At 36.9% G+C, this 27,071-nt stretch overlaps 5 protein-coding genes across 7 annotated transcripts; 2 read left to right on the top strand and 3 right to left on the bottom strand.

Moving 5' to 3' along the window:
- The first annotated feature begins 4,726 nt into the window (after window positions 1-4,726).
- LOC113338301 (pentatricopeptide repeat-containing protein At2g29760, chloroplastic-like) lies at window positions 4,727-9,054 on the top strand. Of its 2 annotated transcripts, XM_026583745.1 has the most exons (3): window positions 4,727-7,327; window positions 7,439-7,531; window positions 8,428-9,053. In XM_026583745.1, exon 1 carries the CDS (start codon window positions 4,893-4,895, stop codon window positions 7,140-7,142), a length of 2,250 nt encoding a protein of 749 aa, XP_026439530.1. In that variant the 5' UTR covers window positions 4,727-4,892; the 3' UTR covers window positions 7,143-7,327; window positions 7,439-7,531; window positions 8,428-9,053. The 2 variants fall into 2 exon arrangements, with proteins under 2 accessions (XP_026439530.1, XP_026439529.1); XM_026583744.1 differs by having other exon boundaries at window positions 7,439-9,054.
- A 1,157-nt stretch (window positions 9,055-10,211) lies between these two features.
- LOC113338709 (putative serine/threonine-protein kinase) lies at window positions 10,212-13,167 on the top strand. Its single transcript, XM_026584083.1, has 7 exons — window positions 10,212-10,588; window positions 10,745-10,820; window positions 11,215-11,324; window positions 11,467-11,677; window positions 11,890-12,127; window positions 12,320-12,470; window positions 12,579-13,167. The coding sequence occupies exons 2-7, from the start codon at window positions 10,766-10,768 to the stop codon at window positions 12,945-12,947; spliced, it is 1,134 nt and encodes a 377-aa protein (XP_026439868.1). The 5' UTR covers window positions 10,212-10,588; window positions 10,745-10,765; the 3' UTR covers window positions 12,948-13,167.
- A 151-nt stretch (window positions 13,168-13,318) lies between these two features.
- On the bottom strand, window positions 13,319-16,995 carry LOC113338710 (acyl-CoA--sterol O-acyltransferase 1-like). 2 transcript variants are annotated; one of them, XM_026584085.1, is made up of 4 exons: window positions 16,943-16,995; window positions 14,683-14,797; window positions 14,421-14,536; window positions 13,319-13,853 (listed from the first exon to the last, which is right to left on the bottom strand). In XM_026584085.1, the coding sequence occupies exons 3-4, from the start codon at window positions 14,490-14,492 to the stop codon at window positions 13,374-13,376; spliced, it is 552 nt and encodes a 183-aa protein (XP_026439870.1). In that variant the 5' UTR covers window positions 14,493-14,536; window positions 14,683-14,797; window positions 16,943-16,995; the 3' UTR covers window positions 13,319-13,373. The 2 variants fall into 2 exon arrangements, with proteins under 2 accessions (XP_026439870.1, XP_026439869.1); XM_026584084.1 differs by having other exon boundaries at window positions 13,319-14,536.
- LOC113338711 (long-chain-alcohol O-fatty-acyltransferase-like) lies at window positions 14,936-16,450 on the bottom strand. Its single transcript, XM_026584086.1, has one exon. It carries the CDS (start codon window positions 16,261-16,263, stop codon window positions 15,154-15,156), a length of 1,110 nt encoding a protein of 369 aa, XP_026439871.1. The 5' UTR covers window positions 16,264-16,450; the 3' UTR covers window positions 14,936-15,153.
- Window positions 16,703-20,534, bottom strand: LOC113338712 (zinc finger CCCH domain-containing protein 25-like). Its single transcript, XM_026584087.1, has 5 exons — window positions 20,274-20,534; window positions 19,962-19,967; window positions 19,504-19,613; window positions 19,183-19,370; window positions 16,703-17,611 (listed from the first exon to the last, which is right to left on the bottom strand). Exons 1-5 carry the CDS (start codon window positions 20,438-20,440, stop codon window positions 17,006-17,008), a joined length of 1,077 nt encoding a protein of 358 aa, XP_026439872.1. The 5' UTR covers window positions 20,441-20,534; the 3' UTR covers window positions 16,703-17,005.
- Window positions 20,535-27,071: the final 6,537 nt, after the last annotated feature.

Below are 27,071 nucleotides of genomic sequence, written 5' to 3'. Positions count from 1 at the left end.
AGTTTTGGGTTTTGTGTATGCTAACTGAACAGTTTTAGTATGAATGAGTTGATGGTGCAAGTGAAGTAAGATGGAGGTAAGATCTAGTACTGAATTTGAGGTTTAGATGAATGCTATTTGTACCAGGGATGTGTTGTAGCCACAGATAATGATGATGTAAGACAAAACTGAAAAGGTAAATTGATTTTGTTGTGAATGTATGGATAGTTAAGAGATTGTTTTTGAGACAGGATTTAGCTAAGGGGTAATGAAGGTTGTTTGGAATTACAATTATAGGTGATGTTGTTTGTGTTGGCTCTGAACTGTGGATAACATGTGGTGACAGTTGAAGATGGTTGAATTGGTAGTGCTGATGGGTTGAACAGAAAGGTGATGTAATGGTGGTGTTACATGTTCTGTTTGAAGTTTGTTTGAATGTATGAAATGAAAATAGATGAATAAATGTGAATGAGTGTTGTGATGCTGAGAAGGATGGTGTCGAGTGTTTACTGAGTTGATATGATCTCAGAATGATGTAAGAGTTGAGTGTATTGAAGTTGGTATGGTGGTGGATTGGTTTTGAATTTAGTATCAGATTGTATGTAGTTGTTGAAGGTGGTAATAACACTGTTGGTGCTGAGATGGTGGTGCAGATGATGGTTCTGTAGTTGTTTGTGAGTTGCAAGAAATTGTTATTGTTGTAGATATGGCTTGTTGGCAGTCTCTATGAAAGCTTGCATCTGCTACCTGAAGGTAAGCTGAATTTGTATTTGAGAATGAATTATGAAGTTTAATTATCAACGAATGAAGCGATATTGTAATGTTTATAAGCATTAGAGTTGAAGTGAAACTGAAACTGAAGTTGTTACGTACCCTTAGTCATCCCAGTCAGTCTAGCCGACTCATCTGAACCAGTCTTAGTGACTGAGTTAACACAGTCTTGATTCGTTTGACCAGACTAGACTTTGACTTTGACCTGGACTTAGATGTTGACTGTTAGATTGACCATTAGAGACTGTTAGTTGACTCAGGTGGTCAGGACCTTAGCTTAATGGGATGGATAAGTGGACTTGGACTTGGGACTAGTTTTACTAGTTTGATGATTTGCACCTCTTATGGTCCGAATTCCGAATTAGCTTTTGGTTCCTTCTACAATGTTGTAGATATTCATAAGACTTAGTTATTGGACTATAGAACCAACCTAATTGAATTAGTAAACATTAGATTTACTAAAGGTAGATAATAAAAAGGTGTAGAACCATAAATGGGCTTAGAACCATTAGATAGACTTTTATGATTCTTGTGTGAGCCATTGTGGCTAGATTCTCAGAGTTCTTGTGTGATTAAAAGTTAGTATTAACAACGATCGATTCAAAGGATGAACCAGTGGATCGTGGATCTCGATCTAGGCGTGGCTTGTCATCAAAATATGTGGGAATACATTTGACTCTTTTGTAACCATTGTTGTTTCTTTCACAAAAGTCTTTGTTTAATAAACTCATGCATTGTCAGTTTATGCATTCCATTTTTTGTTTAAATTACATTATGATAGCTCTGTTGATTCTGTTGGTCTTTCCACGATAAAGGACCTGTAATGTTTTGTTGTCAATATGAATTGTTATGGGAAATGAGAATTCCCACGTATGGTATATAGGATACGCTCCTTCACATTTATACTTACATGAATTCATCTTTTATTGCTTAGAGTGGGTCATCATGGTCTTGGTGATATCAATAACTAATGAGTGTGGTTAGCACGGACATTATACATTGTTTGAAGAAGGAGTTTGTCCATATACATGTTTGTTTATTTCAGTGACTTGGTCACTTTTTAATGTTTGGGAAAACATCACATTATTGTTTTCCAAATCTATCCACGATTACTTGAAAGTTAAATGTTATTCCTACTGGGCACCCCTTTTAGGGATGATGTGCTCACCCATTCCCACTTTCAGTTTCAGAGATAGATCAGAGTTGCGCAGCGAAAGCTTCGAGGAGTTGAGTCCATTAGTTGGTTAACTTCGGCTATGTTTATTATGTTGCATATTGTATTTGTTAACCAAATGACTATTGTATATGTATCATCTGAGAGGAATTCTTGTATATCTGTTTCAGAGCGGGGTTAGTTTTTGGTTTGAGAGAAGTTCTTGTATTTATATATTTCTGAGCGGGGCTAGTTTTGGGTCAAGTTTTGTAGCAGATTCCTTAATTAAATGTTTAAGTAAATGATTTAGATTCTTAGTGCCTCTTTTTTTAGTTAATCTTTTGGATTAGTCAGCTGCTAGCTTAGGTGGCGCTACAATACATTTGGCAGATTTAGAACTCAATTTATCAGTTCTATATGGCTCAAGATTAGGATAGGAACAGTAACCAAAAGTTTTAAGAAAATGATAATAAGGATAGTATTAAACAACATCTGATAAGGGGATTTGAAAGACAAAACTTTGGTTTGCAGTCTATTAATAAGATAAGTTGGTGTGAGAAAGAGTCGTACCAGAACTGCTTAGGCAATGAAGCTTGAAAGGCCAAAGTATTTCCCATCTCAGTAACGTGTCTGTGTTTTCTTTCTGCTAGACCATTTTGTTCTTGAATACGAGTATAATCAATTCTATATATTATACCACATTCATTCAAAAAATCTTGAAATTTTCCCTTAACTAACTCAAATGCACCATCACATTGAAAGAATCTGATTGATGTTCCCAGCAAATTTTCGGTCATGTTTTTGAAATGTTTAAAACAATCAACGCTTTCATATTTTGTCTTCAAAGATAAATCTAATGAAATCTTGAAAAGTCATCTACGAAAAATATATAGTACTTGAAACCTTAAGTGGAAGCAACAGGAGCAGGCCCCCACAAGTCACAATGTATAAAATACAGAGGTTCAATTATAGTTCTCTCAGAATGATAAAAAGGAAACCTATGATGCTTTCCTAATTGACAAGAAGTACATAGCTGAGGAGAAGAGGTGTTGATAGTAATACCAGCCGAAGAAGCCATCTTATGAAGTATATTTGTAGAAGTATGACATAATCTTCCATGCCACAGATCAGAAGTATGTCTTGAAGAAGAATGAACAACAACCTTAGAAGCTTGCAAAGTAGTTAGTGGATATAGATTGTCCTTCACAAAGCCTTCAGCAAGAACAGATTTAGTCTTCAAATCCTTAATGTGATAACCCCATGGAAAAAATTCAAACGAGACAGAATTGTCTTTAGTAAAATGAGTAATAGAAATTAGATTTTCCTTAATGCTTGGAACATATAACACATCATGAAGATGAACTTGGGCATTTTTAATATCTAAAATAGCATCAGCGGCTTGCTCAATAGGAAAAAATTTACCATCACCTACCATGACTTGATCATTACCTTTATAAGCTTTAGCCTTGGAAAGACAAGATGAATCGTTTGTCATATGACTGGCTGCACCAGAATCAGTAATCCAACAAGAAGCCACATTAGGATCATGACAGATGTTAGTTGAATTGAGCTTAATGCTATGAAAAGCTTGTTGCAAGTTGTCTGAAGTAGAAGTTGAATTCGAAGTAGAAGTAGAAGGTGAATATGTAGAATCATAACCGGACTTGGAAGAATTCTTTGTAGATTTTTTAGAAGCAGGTGTATAACGCCATCTACAATGATTTGCAAGGTGACCAGGAATTTTACAAATTTGACAAACAGGCACCTCAGAGTCATTCAGAGAAGAAAACTTCTCATCCAATCCATGAGATTTTTGCTTTGATTTAGAAGCTTTATTTGTGTAGAACGCTGAATTTTGCGAATCCAAAGCAGATTTAGCCTCAAGCTCTTCAGATTTTAAGTATTGTTCATGATGAAGAAGTTTGGAATGTAGATCACTAAAAGTATATTCAGTTTTCTATAGCTGGCAGTGACTACAAATTAACTATATTCATGACCTAATCCTTGAAGAGCTACATAACTAGATCTGAATCATCCACAGGATGATCAATTGCAGCTAAGGAATCAGAAATTGATTTAATCTCATAAATATAATCAGAAATAGATCGATTACCTCTGCGAATATAATGAAGTTGACTACGAAGAAGAGACTTACGAGCAAAGAATTGTCTAAGAATGAGCTTCTCAAGATATAGCCAAATCTCTCTAGCACTTTTACATCCAACAATACTTCTAAAAATGCGATCAGAAAGAGTAGCATTGATATAAGACATAACAAATCCATTGTTTTTTCTCGAAGTATAATACTCATGATTAAGACCCTTCTCTCCATCAATGTTGATAAACTGTACTGGTTCTCCATCAACATAATCGTAAAGATCACTAGTAATCAAGATAGATTCAAATTGATTTCGCCAAATAAGATAATTAGATCCATCAGCTTCAAGCTTAACAGAGATGAAGTTAAAGAGAACAAGCAACATAAACTGATTTGAAACTTCATAGTCGAATTTGAGTTTTGAGTGTAATGTGAGGAATTTGTATGATTCTCAGGAGAATCAATGATGTGCTCGATCATCATTGTAAGTTTGAATTTAGATCTCTCAACATAACAGGGAAGAAGCGGAACTAGATCGGAAAAGGATTGAATCTGATTTTTTTTAAAAAGGGGTGATACAATGAAAGAAACTGAAAGGAGAGAGAAACTAAAGTAATTTGAATTATTGACGACAAACCAAACAGTTACCACCGAGGGCTATTTATAACCTCACACTGGACACAAAGTCTGATACAACCGACTCTTAACAGAAAACATAAAAAGTTATTACAATGACACTCCTATTACACTGCAGTATTCTTGCACTCCGGAAAAAAAAAGCGCTAGAAGAGAATAAAATTCACAAAACATAACCATAAACATAGCACATTCACACACAACGTTTTTAACGGCCACCAAAGGGAGCTGGGAGAAAACTAAACTAAGAGATTCATGGCTGTCTCCCATCCCCAATTAATTTCTCTACCAAATCCTCATTTCAGAACAAACAATCACACATATAACACAAAACCCAGAGTCATAAACAACAATCCGAACCAATACTCTTCAGACCATCATATACTAACCTTAATCGATCAATGTTCAAATACAGTTCATTTAAAGGAAATCCATGCTCAAATGCTTCGTATCGGTCTACTGTTTGACCCTTTCTCAGCTAGCAGATTCATCACAATCTGTGCACTTTCTCGTTTTAAACCACATCTTGATTACACACGTAAGGTATTTGATCAAATTCCGGAACCAAATCGGTACACTTGGAACACACTTATTCGCGCTTATGCGTCAAGCTCTGATCCTACTCAGACCATTCACATTTTCAATCAAATGCTTCGTGAATGTCCTGATCGTCCGAATAAGTTTACTTTTCCGTTCTTGATTAAAGCAGCTTCGGAAGTATCAGATTTAAGACAAGGAGAAGTTTTTCATGGGATGGCTGTTAAAGCTTCACTTGATTCTGATGTTTATATTCTTAACTCTTTGATTCATTTTTATGCTGCGTGTGGGAATTTGAATCAAGCTTACAAACTGTTTCTGAAGATTCCTGAAAGAGATGTTGTTTCTTGGAATACTATGATTACTGCTTTTGCTCAGGCGGATTACCCTGATGAAGCTTTAGAGTTGTTTAGAGGTATGGAAGAAGAGAATATGAAGCCAAATGATGTTACTATGGTTAGTGTGCTATCTGCTTGTTCAAAGAAATCGAACTTGGAGTTTGGGAGGTGGGTTCATACTTATATTGAGAAGAATGGGATAGAAGGAGATTTGATCTTGAATAATGCATTGCTTGATATGTATATTAAATGTCGTAGTCTTGAAGATGCTAAAAGTTTTTTTGGTAAAATGACTGAAAAAGACATTGTCTCGTGGACTACGATGCTTGTTGGTTATGCAAGTTTTGGGGAATTTGATGCTGCTCGCAGAGTTTTTAATGAGATGCCAACTCAAGATATTGCTGCTTGGAATTCCCTGATCTCAGCGTATGAACAGAGTGGTCAACCAAGGCAGGCACTGGCTGTTTTCAATGAACTACAGATGAGCAAGAAAGCAAAACCTGATCAGGTCACTTTGGTGAGTACACTATCAGCTTGTGCTCAGTTGGGTGCAACAGATTTAGGGGGATGGATCCATGTATACATGAAAAAACAGGGTATCAAATTGAATTGTCATCTCACAACGTCCCTCATCGATATGTACGCCAAGTGTGGGGATCTAGAGAAGGCACTCGAGGTTTTCCGTTTTGCAGAGAGGAAGGATGTGTATGTTTGGAGTGCCATGATAGCCGGGTTAGCAATGCATGGACGTGGTAGGGAAGCGGTTGATCTGTTTTTGGATATGAAAAATACCAAGGTAAAGGCCAATGAAGTGACCTTTACAAATGTGTTATGTGCATGTAGCCATGCGGGATTAGTAGAGGAAGGTAGGATATATTTCAAGCAAATGCTTCCGGTGTATGGAGTTACACCTCAAACAAAGCACTATGCATGCATGGTCGATATTTTAGGTCGCGCTGGCCTCTTAGAAGAAGCCATGGAATTGATAGAGAAGATGCCAATTGTTTCTGGGGCTTCTGTATGGGGTGCACTTCTTGGAGCATGTAGGACTCATGGAAATGTTGATTTAGCTGAACATGCTTGTGAACAGTTGCTTGAGTTGGAACCAAGGAATCATGGAGCATATGTGATTCTATCAAATGTATATGCAAAGTGTGGTAAATGGGAAGAAGTTTCACGGTTAAGAAAGGTTATGAGAGATGCTGGAATTCAAAAAGAACCAGGTTGTAGCTTGATTGAGGTGGATGGCGTGATCCATGAGTTTCTTGTTGGGGATAACTCTCATCCTCGGTCGAAGATGATCTATACTAAGTTAGAGGAGATAGCATCACGATTGAAATCAGTTGGGTATGTGCCAAACAAGTCCCAGGTACTTCAGGATATAGAAGACGAAGATGTGAAGGAGCAAGCCCTATACCTTCATAGTGAAAAGTTAGCGATAGCTTATGGACTTATCAGTACAAATTCACCCGCACCAGTTCGTGTAGTGAAGAATCTTCGGGTTTGTGGGGATTGCCACTCTGTTGCTAAACTCATATCTAGGGTCTATGACAGAGAAATATTATTACGAGATCGCTATCGATTCCATCATTTCAAAGGAGGCCATTGTTCTTGTATGGACTATTGGTAACACATGCTAAAAGTGATTGTGCATTCTTCATAGTTAATACAGGCAGGGTGTTTAAAACCATATCACTTGAGCCTAGTTAAAAGTAGCCGAGCAAAACACTCACACTTTATGCGGAGTTCTATGTGGGCTTGCAATCAATTTCAGATGACCAGGAAACCACTTCCCCAAGAACCAGTGCTTTCTGGGTACGGCCTGTTTGTATGGGCATGTTACATGTTTATTAAAAAGTTTTGATGTGCCAGAATAAATGACCAACTGCTTTGGGATTCTTACGTGTTGATTGATGTCTTTCTCAGGTCGATGAACTCAAGGAAGCTGATCAGGTTGTTAGATAGGGAAATTTCAAATCTGTGGGCAACCATTGAATTTCTTATGTAAAAACAAGCCAGGTATGACCTCTTTGTTGCTTGTTGTTTACGGATGCATATCACCTTGCTGTCAAATATTTTAACGAATTCAAGGACCCGAAATGTTCATTGGGACATATAAAATCCTGGAACAAGTTACATCATTATCTTCATTAAAGTGTTATGGTGGGTAATCCTTACACCAGCATTTGATTATGTGCTGAACAATTCAAGGTAAGTATTGTGTTAGCTGTCATACATTGAAAACCCATTGTCCTATTTTCTTGAATCTGCTCAGTCCGGATTTTGAAGCTGGGGACCATAATCCATATACCACACTATATGGTGAAGTAGTTGAGATGGGTTAACTACTTGACTAATACCAGCAGTTGCATTTGCATCAAGAACACCACATATCTTAGGCTAGAAAAAACATTTCAAGAACTTACAGAGAGAGAACCACTTCAAGTTTTTACTATGGAATTTACCTGTAAGGATTTAACTTGAGTTCTGCAAATATTTTTGTGAGTTGACAGAATCAGGATATCAATCAAATATTCCACTTTCAACTTTGATTTTAAGGAATTACATACTTATGTATAACCCCGGACCTTAGTGATTTGGTCAAATATTTGATATTTTACCCTCTAGATCATATAAGTCATGGCTGGTTGATAATTGACCCTTGCATGGTCAAAATCCTTTTTCATTGACCACATTAGCGCAATTTTTTTTATAATGGTTGGCTGTGGAAACTAGTCTACAAGATAGGTGCAAAATCTCACATTAGATTTTAATGATTGTATTGCTTGTGTTTACTTTCTTCAATTCAACTCTTTCTAGTTATTTGAAATCGCATTAAATTTTAAATTATTTCGAGTCATTGCCTTGTTGTTTTAAAAGCTTGACATGTCAGTTGAAATTTTCATACTTGGCAGGAAAAGTGTATGGGTGTGAATGGTCTAGGCATTTGTGTTTGCAATATAATTGTGGCCTACGTGGCCTTGCATAATGATGTGAAGCCTGATTCCGGGCAAGCACTGTTTTCTTTATCTTCTACGAAGACCCATTGTTTGGTTTTATGATTGGTAAAAGCCCCATTATTTTATAGTAGATCTGCCTGGGCATAGAAGATGTAGGACTGCAAGCGTCCTTAGCTCAAACGAGTGCCGAGTACTGGGAACCTGGACTGCAAAATTACAAGGTCGTAGAGGCCACTGTTTGGAGTCAATACTGAATACTAATGACTTGTAATTCTCCTAAAAAGAAGTAGACAAGCTGCCGGACTTATGACCCACCATGAAAGTGAGGAAAGATGATTCATAAATGCTTTGGCAAATCTGTGGTCAGGGCTTCTGAAAAAGTACTGCATCATTTAGGTCTTTGTTAAGATGTCTAGGTGCACGAGGTGCTATTTAAGGCACAACAACAATAGCTGTTGTTCTCACCCTGCTTTGGAACTGTTTATTCATTTCAAGTTAATGTGAATGGTTAGAACTGAGAACTGTTGTTTCAATACTATCGTTCATGAAATGTGATCAAGGCCAACCATTTTTAGAGATGTCTTTATCTTTAGTTATATAAGAGCAGTCCTATTTGAAAATTTTGATTTTTGACTCAGAGATGTCAGATCCTGTCCTGATGATGATCAAACCTGGGCTTTCCCATGGTGCTGTGGTCGATTAGATGGATGGCTGCTCTCTAGTAGTTTACATGTTAGGGCTGCTAGTATAGGAATAGGCTTGCTTCAGCTATGGTCCACATAACTTCTTTCATTCAAGGCTACAAAATTATTTGTTAACTGTAATACTATTCTGATTGCGAAGTCGAGGACTGGAGTCTGGAGCAGCAGAGGCTCATCAATCGTTTTGTATTTTTGGTGTTCTTTTTTTGTCGTTTGCGTTTGTCGGATAAACAGCTGGAGGTAGAATTTGATTAGATTAATGAAGTCAATTTCGTTGAATTGGATTAGATGCCCGCACGTTTGATTAATGTAAAGCTGTGAAGGATAATTTAATTAGCGTCGCTCCCTGCACAAGGATGACGCACAGAATGAACATAGCAGGTTGAAAAAGTCCAGTTGAAAGACCTGAAACGAGAGAAGAAAAAGAATCTAAAGATTCAACCACTACTTAATTTGAGTCCCAACAGTCTTTTTTATTTCCGATAAGAGGTCAATCTTATTTCCGGAAGTCAATAGTGGAAACTGGAACAGTATTTGTTTTTTTGTGGGTACAAATCGCACTATTTGAGCTTGTGGTATTGCCGGTGTTGAACTGAGATTGACAATATCAAGAATATACTTCATTATTGTTCTGGAAGTACCAGGTACGCATGCTCATTATTGGGGTTTGATCTGGTCTGTGTTTGAAGAGATCAACTCAATCTCCTTTTGTCTAGTTTCAACAAGTCTTTAGTCTACATTTATTACACTACTACCAGTATTTTTTATTGTATTTTGGATTCAAGGAGAAGTAACAGTAGAAAATGATGAGCTAGTTTATACCATGACCAGTTTTAGTTGAGGGGTTATCTCTATATGAGTATTGCCCATGTTACATGCACTTAGTGTTGGAAGTTGGAACCAACTTTTGGTTTACATGGAGAGGCTGGCTCTGCTCAGGGGAGATAAGTTTGAGGAGGCCATATATTATAAAAAGGTACTTTTTGCAAAAACAAAACTTCATTGGGGATCGCAAAAAAGCAGCTGAGCTTAACTGAAGAAGGTCGCTCTTTATAACATGATCCATTTCAAGATGACGGTAACACGCTTTTTAGCCGTCCATCTTGACCTACATGTTCCTATCATCATCCTTCATTATTAACAACAGAGAAAAACTATATAAACCAAACCGTTTTCTGATTTTAAAAGACTATGAAACACTTTTAACCGTCTTTAATTTAACTCCACCTAAAAAACACCCACTTTTCCTGTTAGGTCTTCTTCTTCTTCTTCTTCCACTAGTAGTACTAGTCTAGATCAAATTCAGTAGAATAATTAGGTTATCGTTTCTGTATGATTGGAGCTGGATATTATTACCCTTATGATCTCATCATCTCTTGCTACTTAGCATTTTAATAATCTCCACTCACAATTTTGTAAGTTAATTCTTTCTTGTACTAAATTTTTTGTTCTGAGTATTCATTTTGGCTTTTTGATTTTGTGGGGGGCGAAAAGATACCATTTTTGAGTTTGATGCTCTCTACTTAGTATTGGGTTCTTATAGTCACTCAATCTCTCTTTTTGTTAAACAGGGAGACATTGTGGAATTAGGGATGAAGCTTTGTGGCTTCTTTGGTAGGCATGGTAGTAACCAAAGACAGGCTGAAGGTATGTATTGATTGAAATCATTAATTGATACCAAAAAAAAGTTTAAAAATAAAGGAATTGTGGGTGTAGGTTCAATAAATTTTTTGAAATTGATTTGGTATATATAGTTGCTTCAACAATTTACGAGAAAATGTTTGGATTTATACCTCATCATTGCATTCTCTAGTTCCCAATTTTTGATGTGAATTTGACGACCTCGCGTTATGCCAAATGTTAAGGGGAAATTTTCACAGTATATATTGCTCTTGAGTTCATGTAGTTTACAACAGCATCCTCTTTCTCTAGGCAGCAAATAAATCTTAATTTCTGTTATTCTCCCTCTTTTTGAAGCAACAGAACCAACCTGCATATAACTGAGCTTACTTGACCTTGTTTTTCAATTGTTTGTGCTCAGAGATGAATACAAATGTAAGGCTGTTTTCGTATAGCATGTTAAAGTCTGCAACTGAGAGTTTCCATCCGTCAAAGAAACTGGGTGTAGGTGGCTTCGGAGTTGTCTATAAAGTAAGATTAAGACACTTCATACAATGGGTTGAGTAGTTCATTGGGTCATTGCCTTTGTCATCGCCATTTGTGATGTGAAGATAAGGAGAGATTTTTCTCATCCTAAATGCCTTTGGGGTTGCTTTTTTTGTTCTGGTTTCAGGGGACCTTAAAAGACGGAACCCATATCGCTGTTAAGACTTTGTCTGCTGAATCTTCTCAAGCAACACGTGAGTTTCTGACGGAAATTGACATGATAACAAATGTTAGACATCCAAATCTAGTTCAACTAATTGGATGCTGTTTAGAGGGAAGTAATCGGATGTTGGTCTACGAGTATCTGGAGAACAATAGCTTAGCATGTGCTTTATTTGGTAAGTTTCAAAATGGTGGCAGCTCTCAAATAAGTTTGATTAAATATAAGATCCTTGAATGAGCACGGAGTAAATGGAGTCTTTCTTATTTGGAGCTTAGTTAATTTGTCCTTCCTCTCATTCAAGTTGTCCCAAAATTTATACGCTTTCTTGGTATTTCTCTTAAGCTTTACGCACAAAATCAACACAGTTTTTTTGCTTAACGGTTCCAGGTTCGAAGAGTAAAAGAATTCCCTTGGATTGGTCAAAAAGAGCTGCTATCGCCATCGGTACTGCCAGAGGACTTGCATTCCTTCACGAGGAAGCTAAACCACAAATTATCCACAGGGACATTAAGGCTGGCAATATACTTCTTGACGCACAATTGAATCCAAAAATTGGAGACTTTGGATTAGCAAAACTATTCCCAGACAATGTCACTCATATCAGCACTCGAGTAGCAGGAACAATGTGAGCATAACTTCTCATCCTTTGGTTTTTATATAATGAAAAACTTCTATGCAATTCCATGTGAGATTTATGTATTGAGCGGACAAATAACAATACAAGTGTACTACCGGCTTATATCATGGATGCATGATGTGATGCCTTCATTTTCTGCATTTCCTCTTTGAATCTAATGTTGACTCTGTGCACTTGCAGGGGTTATTTGGCGCCCGAGTACTCCTTGCTGGGACAGCTAACAAAAAAAGCGGATATCTACAGTTTTGGGGTGCTTCTTCTTGAAATTGTAAGCGGCAGAAGTAGTGGTACGTCAGCGTGGGGAGAGGAACTGATGCTTCTTGTCGATTGGGTACCCCTCTTCTCTCTCTCTCGCCCACAAATATTCTTAATATGAGACCTTGAACTACTGTATCATTTTGTTGTTCTGTATGATTAAGTATATGAACGAAATTTACAGACATGGAAACTGCGGGATGAAGGTAGGCTCTTAGACATTGTAGATCCAGATTTGGCAGAGTACCCGGAGAATGAGGTATTGCGCTTCATTAAAGTGGCCATGTTTTGCACGCAAGCAGCGTCAAACACAAGACCATCCATGAAGCAGGTTGTGAAGATGCTCTCGAAAGATGTAGCTCTTCCTGAAATGGAACTCACCAAGCCTGGTTTTCAAAAGAGCAACATCACTCAACAATACTCTGGTAATGGTAGCTCACAAGAGGGATCCTCTCAACAGACTCAAAAAGAAAAAAGATCGAAGAATCCGTTTGTAACCTCAACACAATTGACTACGCCTCATGTAACCTTGGTGAACCCTGAACCCAGGTGAGAAATAGAGTAGCATAGCATATACATTGTACACATAACAAGTTGAAGCGACGTTCCAGTTTTTTACCGATGATAAACCTTTTTGGCTTCTATGTAAAGCAAAAGCTCGGGGTAGAAACATTTACACCCATTGTTTTGTCCGTCAGAAAAAGTAAATAAAAGAATAGAGTGTAATTTTTAAACCTTGATGTAAATTCAATATCTGAGTATATTAATTCTTGCGTTACCTGCTTGAAATTTATGGAAATTTTTGTTTGCGGGGAATGAACTCCCATGAAAAATGATTCTGAATCTAAATCAGAGAATCAGGAAAAAAAACAAGTAACCATTACTAGTGACACTGATACTTCCATGTAACTGCATTAGACTCTTGACAAAGAGACTAGTTACAGAAAGATCAAGCAGAAAACTAGTAGCATGGGCCTCTCTAAAGTTCACCAGCACCCCCAAAACAGAATTCCAACATGCTGTCCCACACACCCTTCGCAAACTGCCCTACAGTAACGTACTCATTGACCATCTTAACATCAATACCGGACCTTTGAAACTGAGGAAAAATCAGCCAACAGGATGTGGCCATCATAAACGCGATGATCAGAGGTCCTGTAATTAACGGATGTAAGTGCCACCTGTTGTCTGTAAAGCATTTCTTGATTTCAATTTCAAAAGATAAACAAATTCCATGGAGAAGCAATAATGACAGGGCACTCCATGTAGGCCAAACCCGCCCTAAGTAGAACAATAACAGCTCATCCATTAATCCAGACACGGCAAATGTAGCAAGTATTCCTACATGTTGCGCCCACTTTTTTCCGATATAATGCGTACAGGTAAATCGTACTGGATTGTATACCGTCAGCCGTAGAATACCAGTGACCATTAGATTCCACCTATGGCCCCAAAAGTTCTGCAATGAAGTTGAGAAATATGGTTCATTGAATTGTGGTTCGAGTTTCAGTTTTTGTCTAAGAACAAACGGGGTTAGGATTCCTAGTAAGGCTAGAGCGAGTTCCAGGACCAAGTACAATAAGAAACAGTATAGAAATATGCTAAAATTTGGGTGTAAATCAAAAAAATATTGTTTATGGTTGTAAATGATGGGAATCAACAAAGCCACAAGTACGATTTCTAACACATAATAGATGCCTGATTTTGGTTTAACATGAGTTTTTGAATATGGGTTTGTTTGTATGGGAGAACAAGCAATGATGATAAAAAATGTAAGAGAGAAAGATGCAGAGTTTGACTTCGATAAAGGGCCATGTTCAAATGAGAAGAGAAGAAGTTTGAAGTTAGTAAGCCAGGAAATGAAGAAACCAGTGATACCACAAAGATGAGCAGAAGATAGACAAAAAGGCAAGAGAAAAAAGATTAAGATGACGGGAAGGACAGAGATGAATCTGAAGAAACCTTTTGGGATGTTTGCTGAAATGAAGTAAGAGTAAGTTAGTGATGTAAGAATTGTAAAGCATACCTTGATGAATCTCCATAACTCATCACCAAAATAATACTCTTCTTCCATAGAAGGTACTATCATCAAGTTCATCTTGCAGATTATCTTCTCAATCTCGATAAGAGTCAAACGTCAACCTAAATGCATTTAAACTTAAGAACAAATTGCAAGACTTTGTTCGGAGTCCATGTGCTGCAGTGCTAGCTCATGTTTTGTTATTTTATTTTATAAGAGAACTAATAATACAAACAAGAAACAATAAACAGTTAAACCACCGATATACCTCAAGGATGCATGTGCTACCTCATGGTAGGAAATTAGTTCTTCATACCCATTCTCACCGACCATCGTTGCGTCAACACGATAAGACAACTGATTCACATGATCGGGACACAAACCTGTTACATTTGAGTATAAGAAACTTGATGTTTACAATGGGATACTTCCAATGCAACAGGAGAGAGTGTCAATTGGTAGCAATGCATTCTCCTCGTTTGATTTGTCATTGGACAGGAAAACCAACCATAAAAACAATATCAGAGTACCAAAACTGAAGTTTAAGTAACCGTTAGTATTTACACAGGAATGAAATAAGCACGAGAAAACAACAAAACAGTAGGCAGCGCCAATTCTTATATTGTGCAGCTTAAAGAACTGTAAATGGACAACATTCTTAAATGAGCTTTTGGATACAAAGAGCTTTGAAGATCGAAATACAATCAAACATCATGCATAAAAAAAATAGACCTTCTAGCTAAAGGTGCAGCTTATTCTTGACAAATTCCACCATAATCCCATACTCACCTATAGCCTTTATATCAACACCATTGCGAATGAGTTGCGGAAAGAACAACCAAAACCCTGTACCACTAATAAACCCAAGAGTCAAAATCCTCGACACCCATCGATTCAACTGCAACTTGTTATTTAACGACTTCTTGATTACTCCCTCCAAACTTGTACATAGGCCTTGTATCACGAAAAACCACGTCACCTCCCACGTAGGATCCACACGCGTCAAGTAATAGTACAGCACCTCATGCATCAATCCGGAGACAACGAATGTCAAGAATACACCTGGTAATGGGCCTAATTTCTTCCCAAGTACAGGCGTAGAAACACGACATACGGGATCATAAACGGTCGACCGTAGAATACTGGTAACCATCAGATTCCATCTACGACCCCAAAATTCTTGGAGTGAGTTTGAAAGGAATGGTTGATCAAACACTGGTGCCAAATCTAGGCCTAATATGGTTTTAGCTATGGCACGACTTATGCCTAGAACGACCTCAGCACCAAAGTAAAGATGTAAGCAGTAGATAACCAAGATTGCGTTTGGATTCACATATTGTCTGTAATCATAAATCTTGACCACAACAGATAAAATCAAAGTTTTTAAGCCTAAAATCAGATACTGGTTTCTCCAGAATTTGTTCTTATTTTGAATGTTTATGCGAATATGTTCTTTGATGATTTTTGGTTTTGAACTGTTTTCTTTGAGTTTGATGGGAAAGCAAGCTAATGAGATGAAAAGTACAGATGATTTTGATGGATCAAATCTTGAAGTGGAGGTGGAGGATAATGGGCCAAGATTGAAAGCAAAGAGGAGGAGTTTGAAATTTCCAAGCCAAATGAGATAAAAAGCTGTAGGAGCACCAAGATGGAAAGAGTTGAGGGAAAATGGAAGAATTGTGAAGAGATAGAAAACTGGTAACAGAAAAATCAATCTAAGAAATCCCTTTGGGATCAATTTTGATACGATAAAATACGTATAAACTAATGACAACACAACATAAAACCATACCTTGATGAAAGTTTGTATCTCATCGTCATGATCATCATCCTCCATTAATTTTCTCATTTCACTACTTTGATAATCCCTTCTATTTTTGGATAACAGATGCAATTTGGGTAATGTTTAGGAGGCAAGATCTGATTTGAGTTTCTGGGTTTGACATTGTATCATCAAGACCAAATATTATATTACAATTTTTAAGATAATGGTTCCCACTTATAAGGGATCTCTACTTTGATAAAATTATCGTGACAGTATTTCTTCATTTAAATAAGCCAACAACCCTCACCGATCCAGTATGATATTTTATTTTCTTTCTCTAAAAGAGAGAGACTGTTTTGAAACATACATTTTTAGTTTTACAGTTTCACCGCATAACTACTGGAGTACTTCTTTTACGTTCAACAACCTGACATAATAAATAAGCAAGGTAAATGCCGACCCCAATTTAGCATCCTATTTGTACATTTAATTTTTCAACATCAATTAAAACCAACTCCCAAACGTGAAACCAAAATGCAGAAATAAGCGACTGAATGATAATTTACATATTCAGGTAGAGAAGGCATGCCTGAAGATAGGCTTTGTTTCAACCAAAATGAGCTCACATAGATTATAATGTTGGGAAGCAAACATTTCAGTTCTAAATATTGCAATTATCAAATGCAAGACCAATACGATATCACAACTGATACAAAGTTCAGGCATGTAGACGATTAAGAAAAAAAAAGGACCCAATGCTTACCTGATATTCTTGATCAATTGGAACCATCTGTCAGCTATCATCAAATCCATCCAAAGGACTCTTTTATCTATGTGACCTCCTCTGGCTTGTATCAGTTTCCTCTCTCCTGTGATGGTAAGAAGAATCTCTATCATACCTTGGTCGCTTTTCATCTTCCCTGTGGTGCCGTTCTTCTTTTTGATATCTTTCTGATTCATGTCTTCCCAATCTTTCTTCCTTTCTATTCTCACGGTCACCTTTATAACTTAGTTCTGAATCACGCCTTCCAGAGTTCTCCTGCCTTCCTCTGTCATCCCCATCTTCCTTCAGGTTCAATTCAGAATCATGACTTGAAGACCGTTCAGTCCACCGCCTGTCCAAGTCCTTGTGATTTGTTTCTTTCTCATACCTCTCTGACCTTTTACCATTGATTCGCCTATCCTCATCTCTTGGTTTCGTTTCAATTTGTTTCTCAAAGATATTCTTCTTCCCTTCGTTCTCCTCAGATCTAGGTAGTCTCCTGTTTTTATCATCTGACCTAAACCTTGAGAACCCTCCCTTAGGCTCTCCGTGACGGTCGGACGACATGTTGCCAGTACTTTTGGGACCCTTTGATGAACCATCGTACTTGTCTTTTCCCCATCTTGCACCGGTATCTTCCTTATCACCCCAACCCGTGTTCGCAGCTCTCTGTATTTGGTAATTACATGATGTGAATAAGCAAGATCATAATGTGAAACCTTCAAAACAGCGTATATATTAGCAAGAGGCAACATGCTAATGTATATGGCACAAGCTAGTAAGGTAGGTGAACATGCATGGTGTAGCATGGGTGAATGCTATTGGATCAAACTGGATATTAATACTGGTCCTACATAAGAGTAGGCAAAATATTGTAAATCTCAAATCAGAACTTAAAACGCCGTATTGATATTATGGAACATAGTTGATGAAGATGCCTGTGAGAAAGAAAACATGGGGAATGGGATACTATATCTGCGGATTCTGGTATCATTGAAAAAGAATTCCCAGTCAATTGTGGATAATTTTTCTTAGTTTCTGGTTGAGAAAGGTTTTACGTCAAACTGTTTGTATCTGTGAGTTCTCTTTATACAGTGTCTATCTGTTGATTATACCAATATCCCAGCTAATTGATAAGAGAGATAATACCAATATCACCTTCCCAGCTCATTGATAAGAGAAGCTGCCCTTAACAGGCGACAAGAAAGAAATGTTGGATACCTAACCACGACCTAAGCTTGAAAGTTATCAGCATCCCAACTTGTATGTTAACACTAAAATTTATGTAGTATAACCTAAGTCAGTGTCAAGATTTCAATTGAATATATGTACTTCCATTACTGCATTAGCCACGTATTAATTTGACAAGACTCTTATAGAGTGCAATCATGTACGCCATGCTGGGTTTTTGGTTTCTTATTTTTCTCTAATGGATGGCAACTCAGGGTACAGTTTAATCTATGGCAAGTAGTACCAGCGTTTAACGTTCTCTTAACAACTTTATTCGAAATTCAAAAAAAAAAAAAAAAACAGAAAATTGAGCCAAATAGAAAAAAAAAAAAACAATTTTGCTAAGAAAACAAATTAAATTGCTTATGCATGAATCTACAAGATGAGCAATAAATAATTGGCAATTGAGCTCATATTCAGTCCTCAGTCCTAACCAATTATGAGCCTGTGTGTGAATCCAATTCAACACCAGGTGTGCAATGCGCACAAAGAACAAGGAACGTCAATATTCAAGTAGCATTTTCTACGTTTCTAAGCGTAGCCAGGATCTACAGACCTTAGCCCCTAATAAATCTATTCCAGGGAAGGGGAAGCTGAATCTAAGATTATAGGGCACAGTGGCAAATCCGTGGAGCAATTTGGTCCCGTGGTCAGTTTGGAACTACAAAATATCCCACTGCAAAGATACAAACAGCCTATGTCATGTAGCATCGTAATATTTTCAATTATCAATGAAACGAAACATGTTCCTATTCAGTAACTCAATTGGTGTTTGATAGGTGTAATTGCATCCTACTTTACCAGACGACACATGTATATTGTCCTGACCTTGTGAGGCCATGACTCCGATCCTACAATTATAAGGACGGGACATGCACAAATTTCTAAGGGTAATACTGACTAGTTAAGAAGATACTTCTATCGGATATATCTTAGTTCCATTAGTTTAACGAACATGATCATTTTGCATCAGCGTCAAACACAAAAAAAAAGTATATATAATTTCTTACTTGTTCATTGTGTGAAAACTTGCACGAAGCTCCACGATTACAATTGCCCCTTTGGAAGGCACGGCATACACCACGCTCCTCCCTCTTCTGCTGTTCCTCTTCTTCATCCTCTTCTTCTTTCTTTTTGTACTTTGTAACATGATCAACCCGAATAATGCGACCAAGAACATTAGCTCCATTCAAGTTATCTATAAGAAACAAAAAACTCAGAGAACTGGTACCTAGCAATCTTGTACCTATCACTCTAAATCAGAACAAAACTGATATTTTAACTTAAAAATCTCCAAATAACTAAAAGCAAGGATCTGAAATAGCACCAACCTACAGCAAGATTTGTACTTCTCTGATCTTCATATGCAACAAAACAAAACCCTTTCGATTTACCTGTCGCTTTATCTCTAACAAGATTAACATCAACAATCTCTCCATACCTGAAAATTATCAATGAAAATCAAAACAAGTTCCACATTTTTTATAACATAAAATATCTCTGAGTGAAAACATAAGAGACTGTTTGGTGTGAATTTATGAGATTATTTTGTGTACCATAAAACTCAACAATACATAACATTATAGAAAACATATCTGGTGGAGTGTGCCTCGCAAATAAAGTTTACGAAAACTAGCAAATAGAAAACAATACTATAACGTTTTCTTGAGTTTTTTTCTTTTAAATTTGTATTCCTTTTCACTCTCTCACTCACTCCGCCTCTCTTAGCTCTAATTCCTTTTTTGGTTTACAAATCTAGTTAATTCTACCCAGTCATTCTCTTTCTCACTGACTACTAAAAGGAACACACAGATCTTAAAAAATCCACTTTATCCCTTCAAACAAAAAAATTGGGGAAAAGTTTTGTGAAACCCTACAAATTATATTTCTCATTTTTTTAGGTTTGTGTTGTTCATAGTAAATATTTCATTGCATATTTCTCAACCTACAACAATCACCATAAGAGTTTGCAACTACATTGATTACAAAAGCAACAAATCAAAATTTTCATGGAATCTTATATATCTACATTGATAATACTCTGGCACTAAAATTAGAAAAAAATAAAATAAGGGGAGAAGTGAATTACTACTTACTGTGCAAAACGGCGAGAAGATCACCTTCAGTAAGATCATAAGGAATACCACCAACAAAAACATATGCAGATTCTTTATATTTAGCATGCCATGAAGCATCATCCGATATACCTAGAGCTGCTTCTTTTGAATTTATCTGTTGAATACGCTTTACTAGCGTTAAGGGATTCATTGATGCTGATTCAAAACTCACAATAAGAAGAAGTAGAAGAAGTGAATTTCAGAACCCTAGAAATAGAGTAAAAATGTCCAAAATTCTCAATAGAAATTCCTTCGGCTTTGAACGGTGCGGAGAGAAAAGAATTAAAACAGGCCTCGAGAGTCGAGACCTCGGGATATTTGAAGCCCGATAGAAAAACCAAGCCCATATCACCAACAACCGGCTAAATAATGATCCATTGTAATAATTAAGCTACTAATAATATTAGTTAGGCACTAATATTAGATATAATCTGAAAGTAATTAACTTTAGATAATGCAAGAGAGAAGAGTGATTTCTTATTAAACTTATAAGAAAATGGGATACTCAAATAAGTTACAGCCCATTCAGTATTTATACAGATTCTAACTAAACCATGTGAAGACACCCACTAGCTCAAGGTGTGAGTAGGACATTAACCCCACCATGCATACTAACATACACTAGCTTTGTTGTCCATAAGACATGCAAAAGTGCACGTAAGTAGCTAATGCAGTGAATAAGGTGGTTTAAGCTTATTATCTCATAGTTTTGGTGAAACATATCTATGAGTAGATAGCCACTACCTATATAATACCCCCTTGGATATCTACAATTCATAAGGATCGTCTCGTTAAAACCTTGTCAGGAAAATTCATTGGGAAAAACCTGAACAAAGAAAAAAAAGTACAACTCTAAAAAAGCAGATATGCGTATGTTGCCTCGTTAAAACCTAGACAAGGAAAAATCTCGAGAGAGACAAAAAGCCTTGACTAGGAAAAAGAGTAGAACGGGTCAAGTTCCAAAAATTGACTCCCCCTCATGAAAACTTCGCTGAGTTTACTTCTTGTACAGATGTCGCATTCCGATTCCCATAAGCTAGCTTTTTGAACACTGTTGTCGGTAAAGATTTGGTGAATAAATCTGCATATTTTTCACACGACTGTATCTTCTGGATACATATATCTTTATTCTTTTCTAGATGGTGAGAATAAAATAACTTTGGTGAAATATGCTTTATTCGATCACCCTTGATGTAACCTTCTTTCATCTATGAGATACATGCTGCATTATCTTCATTGATGATGGTTGGTTTTTTCGTGACAGAAGGTAAATCACATGAACTTCGGAGATGGGTGATTCATGATCTTAGACATACACATTCTCTGCTAGCTTCATGGAGGGCGATTATCTCAGAGTGGTTAGAGGAGGTTGCGGAAAAACTCTGCTTACACGATCCCCAAGAAATTGCGGTACTGCCACTCGTAAACACATATCCAGTTTGAGAAATGGCTTTGTGTGGGTCGGAGAAATAACCTGCATCTGTATATCTGACTAAATGCGAAGAATGGGATACATCTTTTGAGTAAAATAATCCCATGTCTACAGTATCCTGAAGCTATCGAAAGATATGTTTTACACCTTCCCAATGTCTCTTTGTTGGAGCAGAGTTGAATCTTGCTAACAAATTAACTGCAAAAGAAATGTCAGGTCTAATATATTGTGCAAGATACAGTAGTGCACCAATTGCACTCAAATATGGTACTTCTGGACCAAGAAGAATCTCATTTTCTTCTTTAACACGAAAAGGGTCATTTTTAGTGTCAAGAGATCGTACTACCATGGGAGTGCTAATTGGATAAGATTTATCCATATTGAAACGTTTTAAAAGTTTCTCGGTGTACATCTTCTGGTGAAAAAGTATGCCGCTCGGATAGTGCTCGATCTGCAAGCCGAGACAAAACTTTGTTTTTCCAAGATCCTTAATCTCAAATTCTCCCTTCAAGTATTCAATTGCCTTTAAGAGTTCTTCAGGAGTTCCAACTAAGTTGATATCATCAACGTATACAACTATGATAGCGAATCCTATTGTGGTCTTCTTTATAAAGACACATGGGAAAATAGGATCATTCACATATCCCTTAGTTATAAAATATTCCCTTAGATAATTATACCTTATTCGTCCAGATTGCTTTAATCCATATACAGCTCTGTTAAGTTTAAGTGAATACATATGGCGTGGTTTGTTTTCAGACAATGTAAATCCTTCCGGGATTTTCATATGTATATTTGTATCCAATTCTCCATACAGATATGTTGTAACCACATCCATCAAATGCATATCAAGTCATTCAGAGACTGCCATACTAATCAAGTATCGGAATGTAATAGCATCCATAACAGGGGAATATGTTTCTTCGTAGTCAATCCCAGGTCTCTGCGAGAAACCTTGTGCTACAAGTCTCGCTTTATAGCGAACAACTTCATTTCTCTCATTACGTTTTCTTACGAACACCCATTTGCAACCAACTGGGTTCACATTTTTAGGTGTTAGGACTGCGGGTCCTAAAATATTACAGTTAGTGAGAGAGACTAATTCTGCTTTAATGGCGTCCTTCCATTTTGGCCAATCATGTCTTTCACGACATTCTTCTATATATTGTGGCTCGGGGTCATCTTTATCCATAGTAATCTCAGTAGCTACTGTAAACGAAAATTTATCATCGACAAGAACCTTATTACGATCCCACATTTCTTTCTTGCATGCAAAATTTATGGAAATTTCTTCATTTCCTGGTACCAGTTCCCTTTCAAGGGCATTTTCCTCGACCGGAGGTAGTAAGTTTGGAAATGAGGATCGTTCATCTATAGTCTCCTTTTGAGCACTATCTTTTGTTGATTCTGGTTGGCTTTTCCTTTTTCTGGGAACAGAATATTTTGAACCAACGGGGCGTCCACGCTTTAGGCGTACCTTAGACTAATCATTTTCTGGAACAGTCACGACCTGTCCAACTGGGACATTAGTAAGTGCTGGGACATTTTTAGCGGGTATGTATGATTTAGTTACTCTTGTTGTATCAACAAATGCATCTGGAATTTGATCGGCAATGTTCTGAAGATGGATAATCTTCTGCACTTCAATTTCTTATTGATTAGTGTGGGGGTCAAGATGAGACAGAGTAGGTACATACCAAGAAAGTTTACTCTGTTCTTTTGGCGGCTTACATTCTCCCCCTAATGATGGGAAAATTGTCTCATCAAAATGACAATCAACAAAACGGGATGTGAATATATCACAAGTTAAAGGGTCAAGATATTTAATAATAGATGGTGAGTCAAAACCAACATATATGCCTTTCCTACGTTGTGGGCCAAATTTAGTGCGTTATGGAGGTGCAACAAGCACATATACACAACAACCAAGAACACGCAGATGAGAAAAATCTGGTTGATGGTCCAAAACAAGTTGTAAGGGAGAGTATTGATGATTTGCAGTGGGCCGAAGTCGAACTAAGGCCGCAGCATGTAGAATAGCACGCCCTCATGCAGAAACGGGCAATTTCATTTTCATTAACATGGGTCGAGCTATTAACTGCAAATGTTTAATAAATGATTCAGCTAAACCATTTTGTGTATGAACATGAGCTACAGGATGTTCAACATCAATACCAGCAGACAAGCAGTATGCATCAAATGTTTGTGATGTAAAATCACCAGCTCCATCTAGCCGAGTAGACTTTATAGGAAAGTATGGGAAATGTGCACGCAACCTAATTACTTGGGAGAGAATCCGAGCAAATGCAACATTTCTTGTGGATAAGAGACAAACATGTGACATCTAGCAGATGCGTCAATCAGGACCATAAAATACTAAAAAGGTGGATAGGTACACATATGTCTCCATGGATCCTCTTAAGAAAAGTTGGCGATTCAAGAACAACTTTTGTAAATGATGGTTTGAGGATCAATTTTCCCATAGAGCAAGCAATACAATTTATATCCGTAGCTAACAAAAGCTTCTGGTTCTGCAAAGGATGTCCCTGAGAGTTATGTACTATTCTACCCATCAAAGTAGATCCTGGGTGTCCTAGTCGGTCATGCCAAAACTTGAATATTTTTGGATCATTAAACTTCTGGTTTATGACATTATAAGATTCAATAGATTTGATTGTTGTAGGATACAACCCAGAAGAGATAGCTGCAAGCTTCTCTACAACATGTTTCTGGCGTGTGTCAGATAATGTGATAGATAAGTACTTTGTATTATCTCCACTTATTGTTTTTAAATGATATCCATTTCGGCGAATATCTTTGAAACTTAACATATTTCTCAAAGATCTCGAGGAATACAAGGCATCACTGATTTTCAGTTCTGTACCTCCTGGTAAGATAATATTGGCTCTTCCGGAACCATCTATTAAATTAATTGAACCAGAGATAGTGTTTACCTTTGCCTTATATCCTTTTAAATCAGTAAAATATTTATTACTGCGAAATATTGTATTAGTCGTTCCGCTATCTACCAAACACATATCTTCACCGTCAAGATTAATTTTTGATAGATTACTTCTGGAATCCATACCCTTCACAACAAATATAATACATGAACAACATAAATTTAATACAACATACGTCGTATATTAAACATGTAATTATACATACAAAAGATAATATACAAAACAAAACACAACTTAGAGTACACACAACTATATTACAAAATACACAAGTTCACAACTAGTTTACAGAACTAGTTAAGTTCTTCATCATCTGACTTATTAAGAAAATCAGATATGTCCCGCTTTCCTTCTTCTAACTTTGTAAGAAAATCAAAGTCTAAGTGGGGAGAACTAGTAGAAGCCTCATTAGTCTCTATAAGATTTGTCTCAATATCAACTGCGGGTCGCTTCATGGATGCTTGATATAGATTAACAAGATGCTTGGCAGTACGACAGGTACGTGACCAATTACCAGTCATACCACAATGGTAACAAACATCTTCCTTGTTCTTTATAGGCTTGTCAGACGAATCTTTTACTTTATTTGGCTTTTCCTCTTTCCTTGGGTGCCATCTTTCCACTCCTGGTGGTTTGTCTTAAACCGTGAACTCTTGTCTTAGTTCTTTTTATTACCACGTACACGTTTCCCTTTACCCTTATTATTTCCCCGTTCATTACCATTGGTAGAACTCGTTGTTGCATGTGCTTCAGGCACAGAAACAGAGCCCACGGGACGAGGTTCATGATTTCTTAATAATAATTCATTATTTTGTTCTGCAACAAGCAGACATGAAATCAACTCTGAGTATTTCTTAAAACGACGCTTTCGGTATTGTTGCTGGAAGAAAACACTCGAGGCGTGGAAAGTGGTAAAAGTTTTCTCGAGTAATGGTTCATCTGTTATATTTTCACCGCACAATTTCAGTTGTGAAGTGATTTTAAACAACGCAAAATTATACTCAGAAACAAATTTAAAATCTTGCAAACGTAAATTCAACCAGTCATTTTTGGCTTTAGGCAGAATAACCATCTTCAGGTGGTCATATCTATCTTTCAAGCAACTCCACAGAACCTCAGGGTCCTTAACAGTTAGATATTCTGATCTCAACCCGTCGTGGATATGATGACGAAGAAAAATTAAAGCCAATGCTGGGACACAACATTTCCCGCTTTAATTGTGTGTGCAATATTCTTGGCCTGAAGATGTAACTCTGTGTCCAGAACCCATGAAATATAGTTGTCACCAGAAATATCTAAAGCCGCAAGGTTATCTTTCGCAAAGTTAGTTAAATTCGACGACATAACAATAATATAGTAATTAAAGTTATCTTTCGCTTCGGAAAGTTTTGGCAGCATCTATATTATCAGAACTAGTAATAACCCAAAACTCGAAGAAAATAGAGTTAACTCGTATTGATAACGTGTAATCATTAAGCCACTAATAATATTAGTTAGGTACTAATATTAGATATAATCTCAAATTAATTAACTTTAGATAATGTAAGAGAGAAGAGTGATTTCTTATTAAACTTATAAGAAAATGGGATACTCAAATAAGTTACAGCCCATTCAGTATTTATACCAATTCTAACTTAACCATGTGAAGACACCCACTAGCTCAAGGTGTGAGTAGGACATTAACCCCACCATGCATACTAACACACTAACTTTGTTGTCCATAAGACATGCGAAAGTGCACGTAAGTAGCTAGTGTAATGAATAAGGTGGTTTAAGATTATTATCTCATAGTTTTGGTGAAACATATCTATGAGTAGATAGCCACTACCTATATGATATCCATTTGTTTTTGTTTTTATAGTACATAATACTATTGTAAACCATTTTTTTTTTCGTTTTCTTTTTTTATAAACGAAGGCTTTCGGCAAAGCTAATGATCCCCTCAACAACTGGCAACAACCAGATAGGAGGCACATACCAGTACATAGTAGATTTATGTTTTCTTTCCACTGAGCTAGCTTATGAGCTACAAATTTACAAGTTCAAGGTTGAAAAGAAAAATTACAAGCTTTTAAACTAGAAGCAAAAAACTTAATATCCTTAAAGATAGCATTTGTCATAGAATCACCGTCAAATTGACTAGAGGAAAAACGATTTATGAGGTCTTGCACATCACTTTCAACAATGATATGTGTAAGATTTTGCTCCACTGCTTTCTTTAAAACCACCCAGATGCTCTAGCTTCAGCCTCTTCAGCAGATTGGACTTCAAAAACCATAACAACACAAAAAGAAGCCTTACTGGTAAAATCCCTCATCACATAGACTTGATCCATTTTTCAAAGAGAGAATCGTCAAAAGCTCCATCTGTGTTGCATTTTATCCAACCAG

This window comes from Papaver somniferum, unplaced genomic scaffold, assembly GCF_003573695.1.
Source record: "Papaver somniferum cultivar HN1 unplaced genomic scaffold, ASM357369v1 unplaced-scaffold_19, whole genome shotgun sequence".
Taxonomy (NCBI): domain Eukaryota; kingdom Viridiplantae; phylum Streptophyta; class Magnoliopsida; order Ranunculales; family Papaveraceae; genus Papaver; species Papaver somniferum.
Note: the sequence above shows the minus strand (reverse complement) of the source record. Positions and strands in the feature narration are given on the sequence as shown.

Excerpts from the sequence above, each read along its gene's own strand:
- LOC113338301 (XM_026583744.1), top strand. The coding sequence starts at position 4,893 with ATGGCTGTCTCCCATCCCCAATTAATTTCTCTACCAAATCCTCATTTC.
- LOC113338709 (XM_026584083.1), top strand. The coding sequence starts at position 10,766 with ATGAAGCTTTGTGGCTTCTTTGGTAGGCATGGTAGTAACCAAAGACAG. Across the intron at positions 10,821-11,214 it reads TAACCAAAGACAGGCTGAAG|AGATGAATACAAATGTAAGG; the intron begins GTATGTATTGAT and ends GTTTGTGCTCAG. Across the intron at positions 11,325-11,466 it reads GCTTCGGAGTTGTCTATAAA|GGGACCTTAAAAGACGGAAC; the intron begins GTAAGATTAAGA and ends TTCTGGTTTCAG.
- LOC113338710 (XM_026584084.1), bottom strand. The coding sequence starts at position 14,492 with ATGAACTTGATGATAGTACCTTCTATGGAAGAAGAGTATTATTTTGGT.
- LOC113338711 (XM_026584086.1), bottom strand. The coding sequence starts at position 16,263 with ATGAGAAAATTAATGGAGGATGATGATCATGACGATGAGATACAAACT.
- LOC113338712 (XM_026584087.1), bottom strand. The coding sequence starts at position 20,440 with ATGAATCCCTTAACGCTAGTAAAGCGTATTCAACAGATAAATTCAAAA. Across the intron at positions 19,371-19,503 it reads AAGTACAAATCTTGCTGTAG|ATAACTTGAATGGAGCTAAT; the intron begins GTTGGTGCTATT and ends TGTTTCTTATAG. Across the intron at positions 17,612-19,182 it reads AGTTTTCACACAATGAACAA|AGAGCTGCGAACACGGGTTG; the intron begins GTAAGAAATTAT and ends TACCAAATACAG.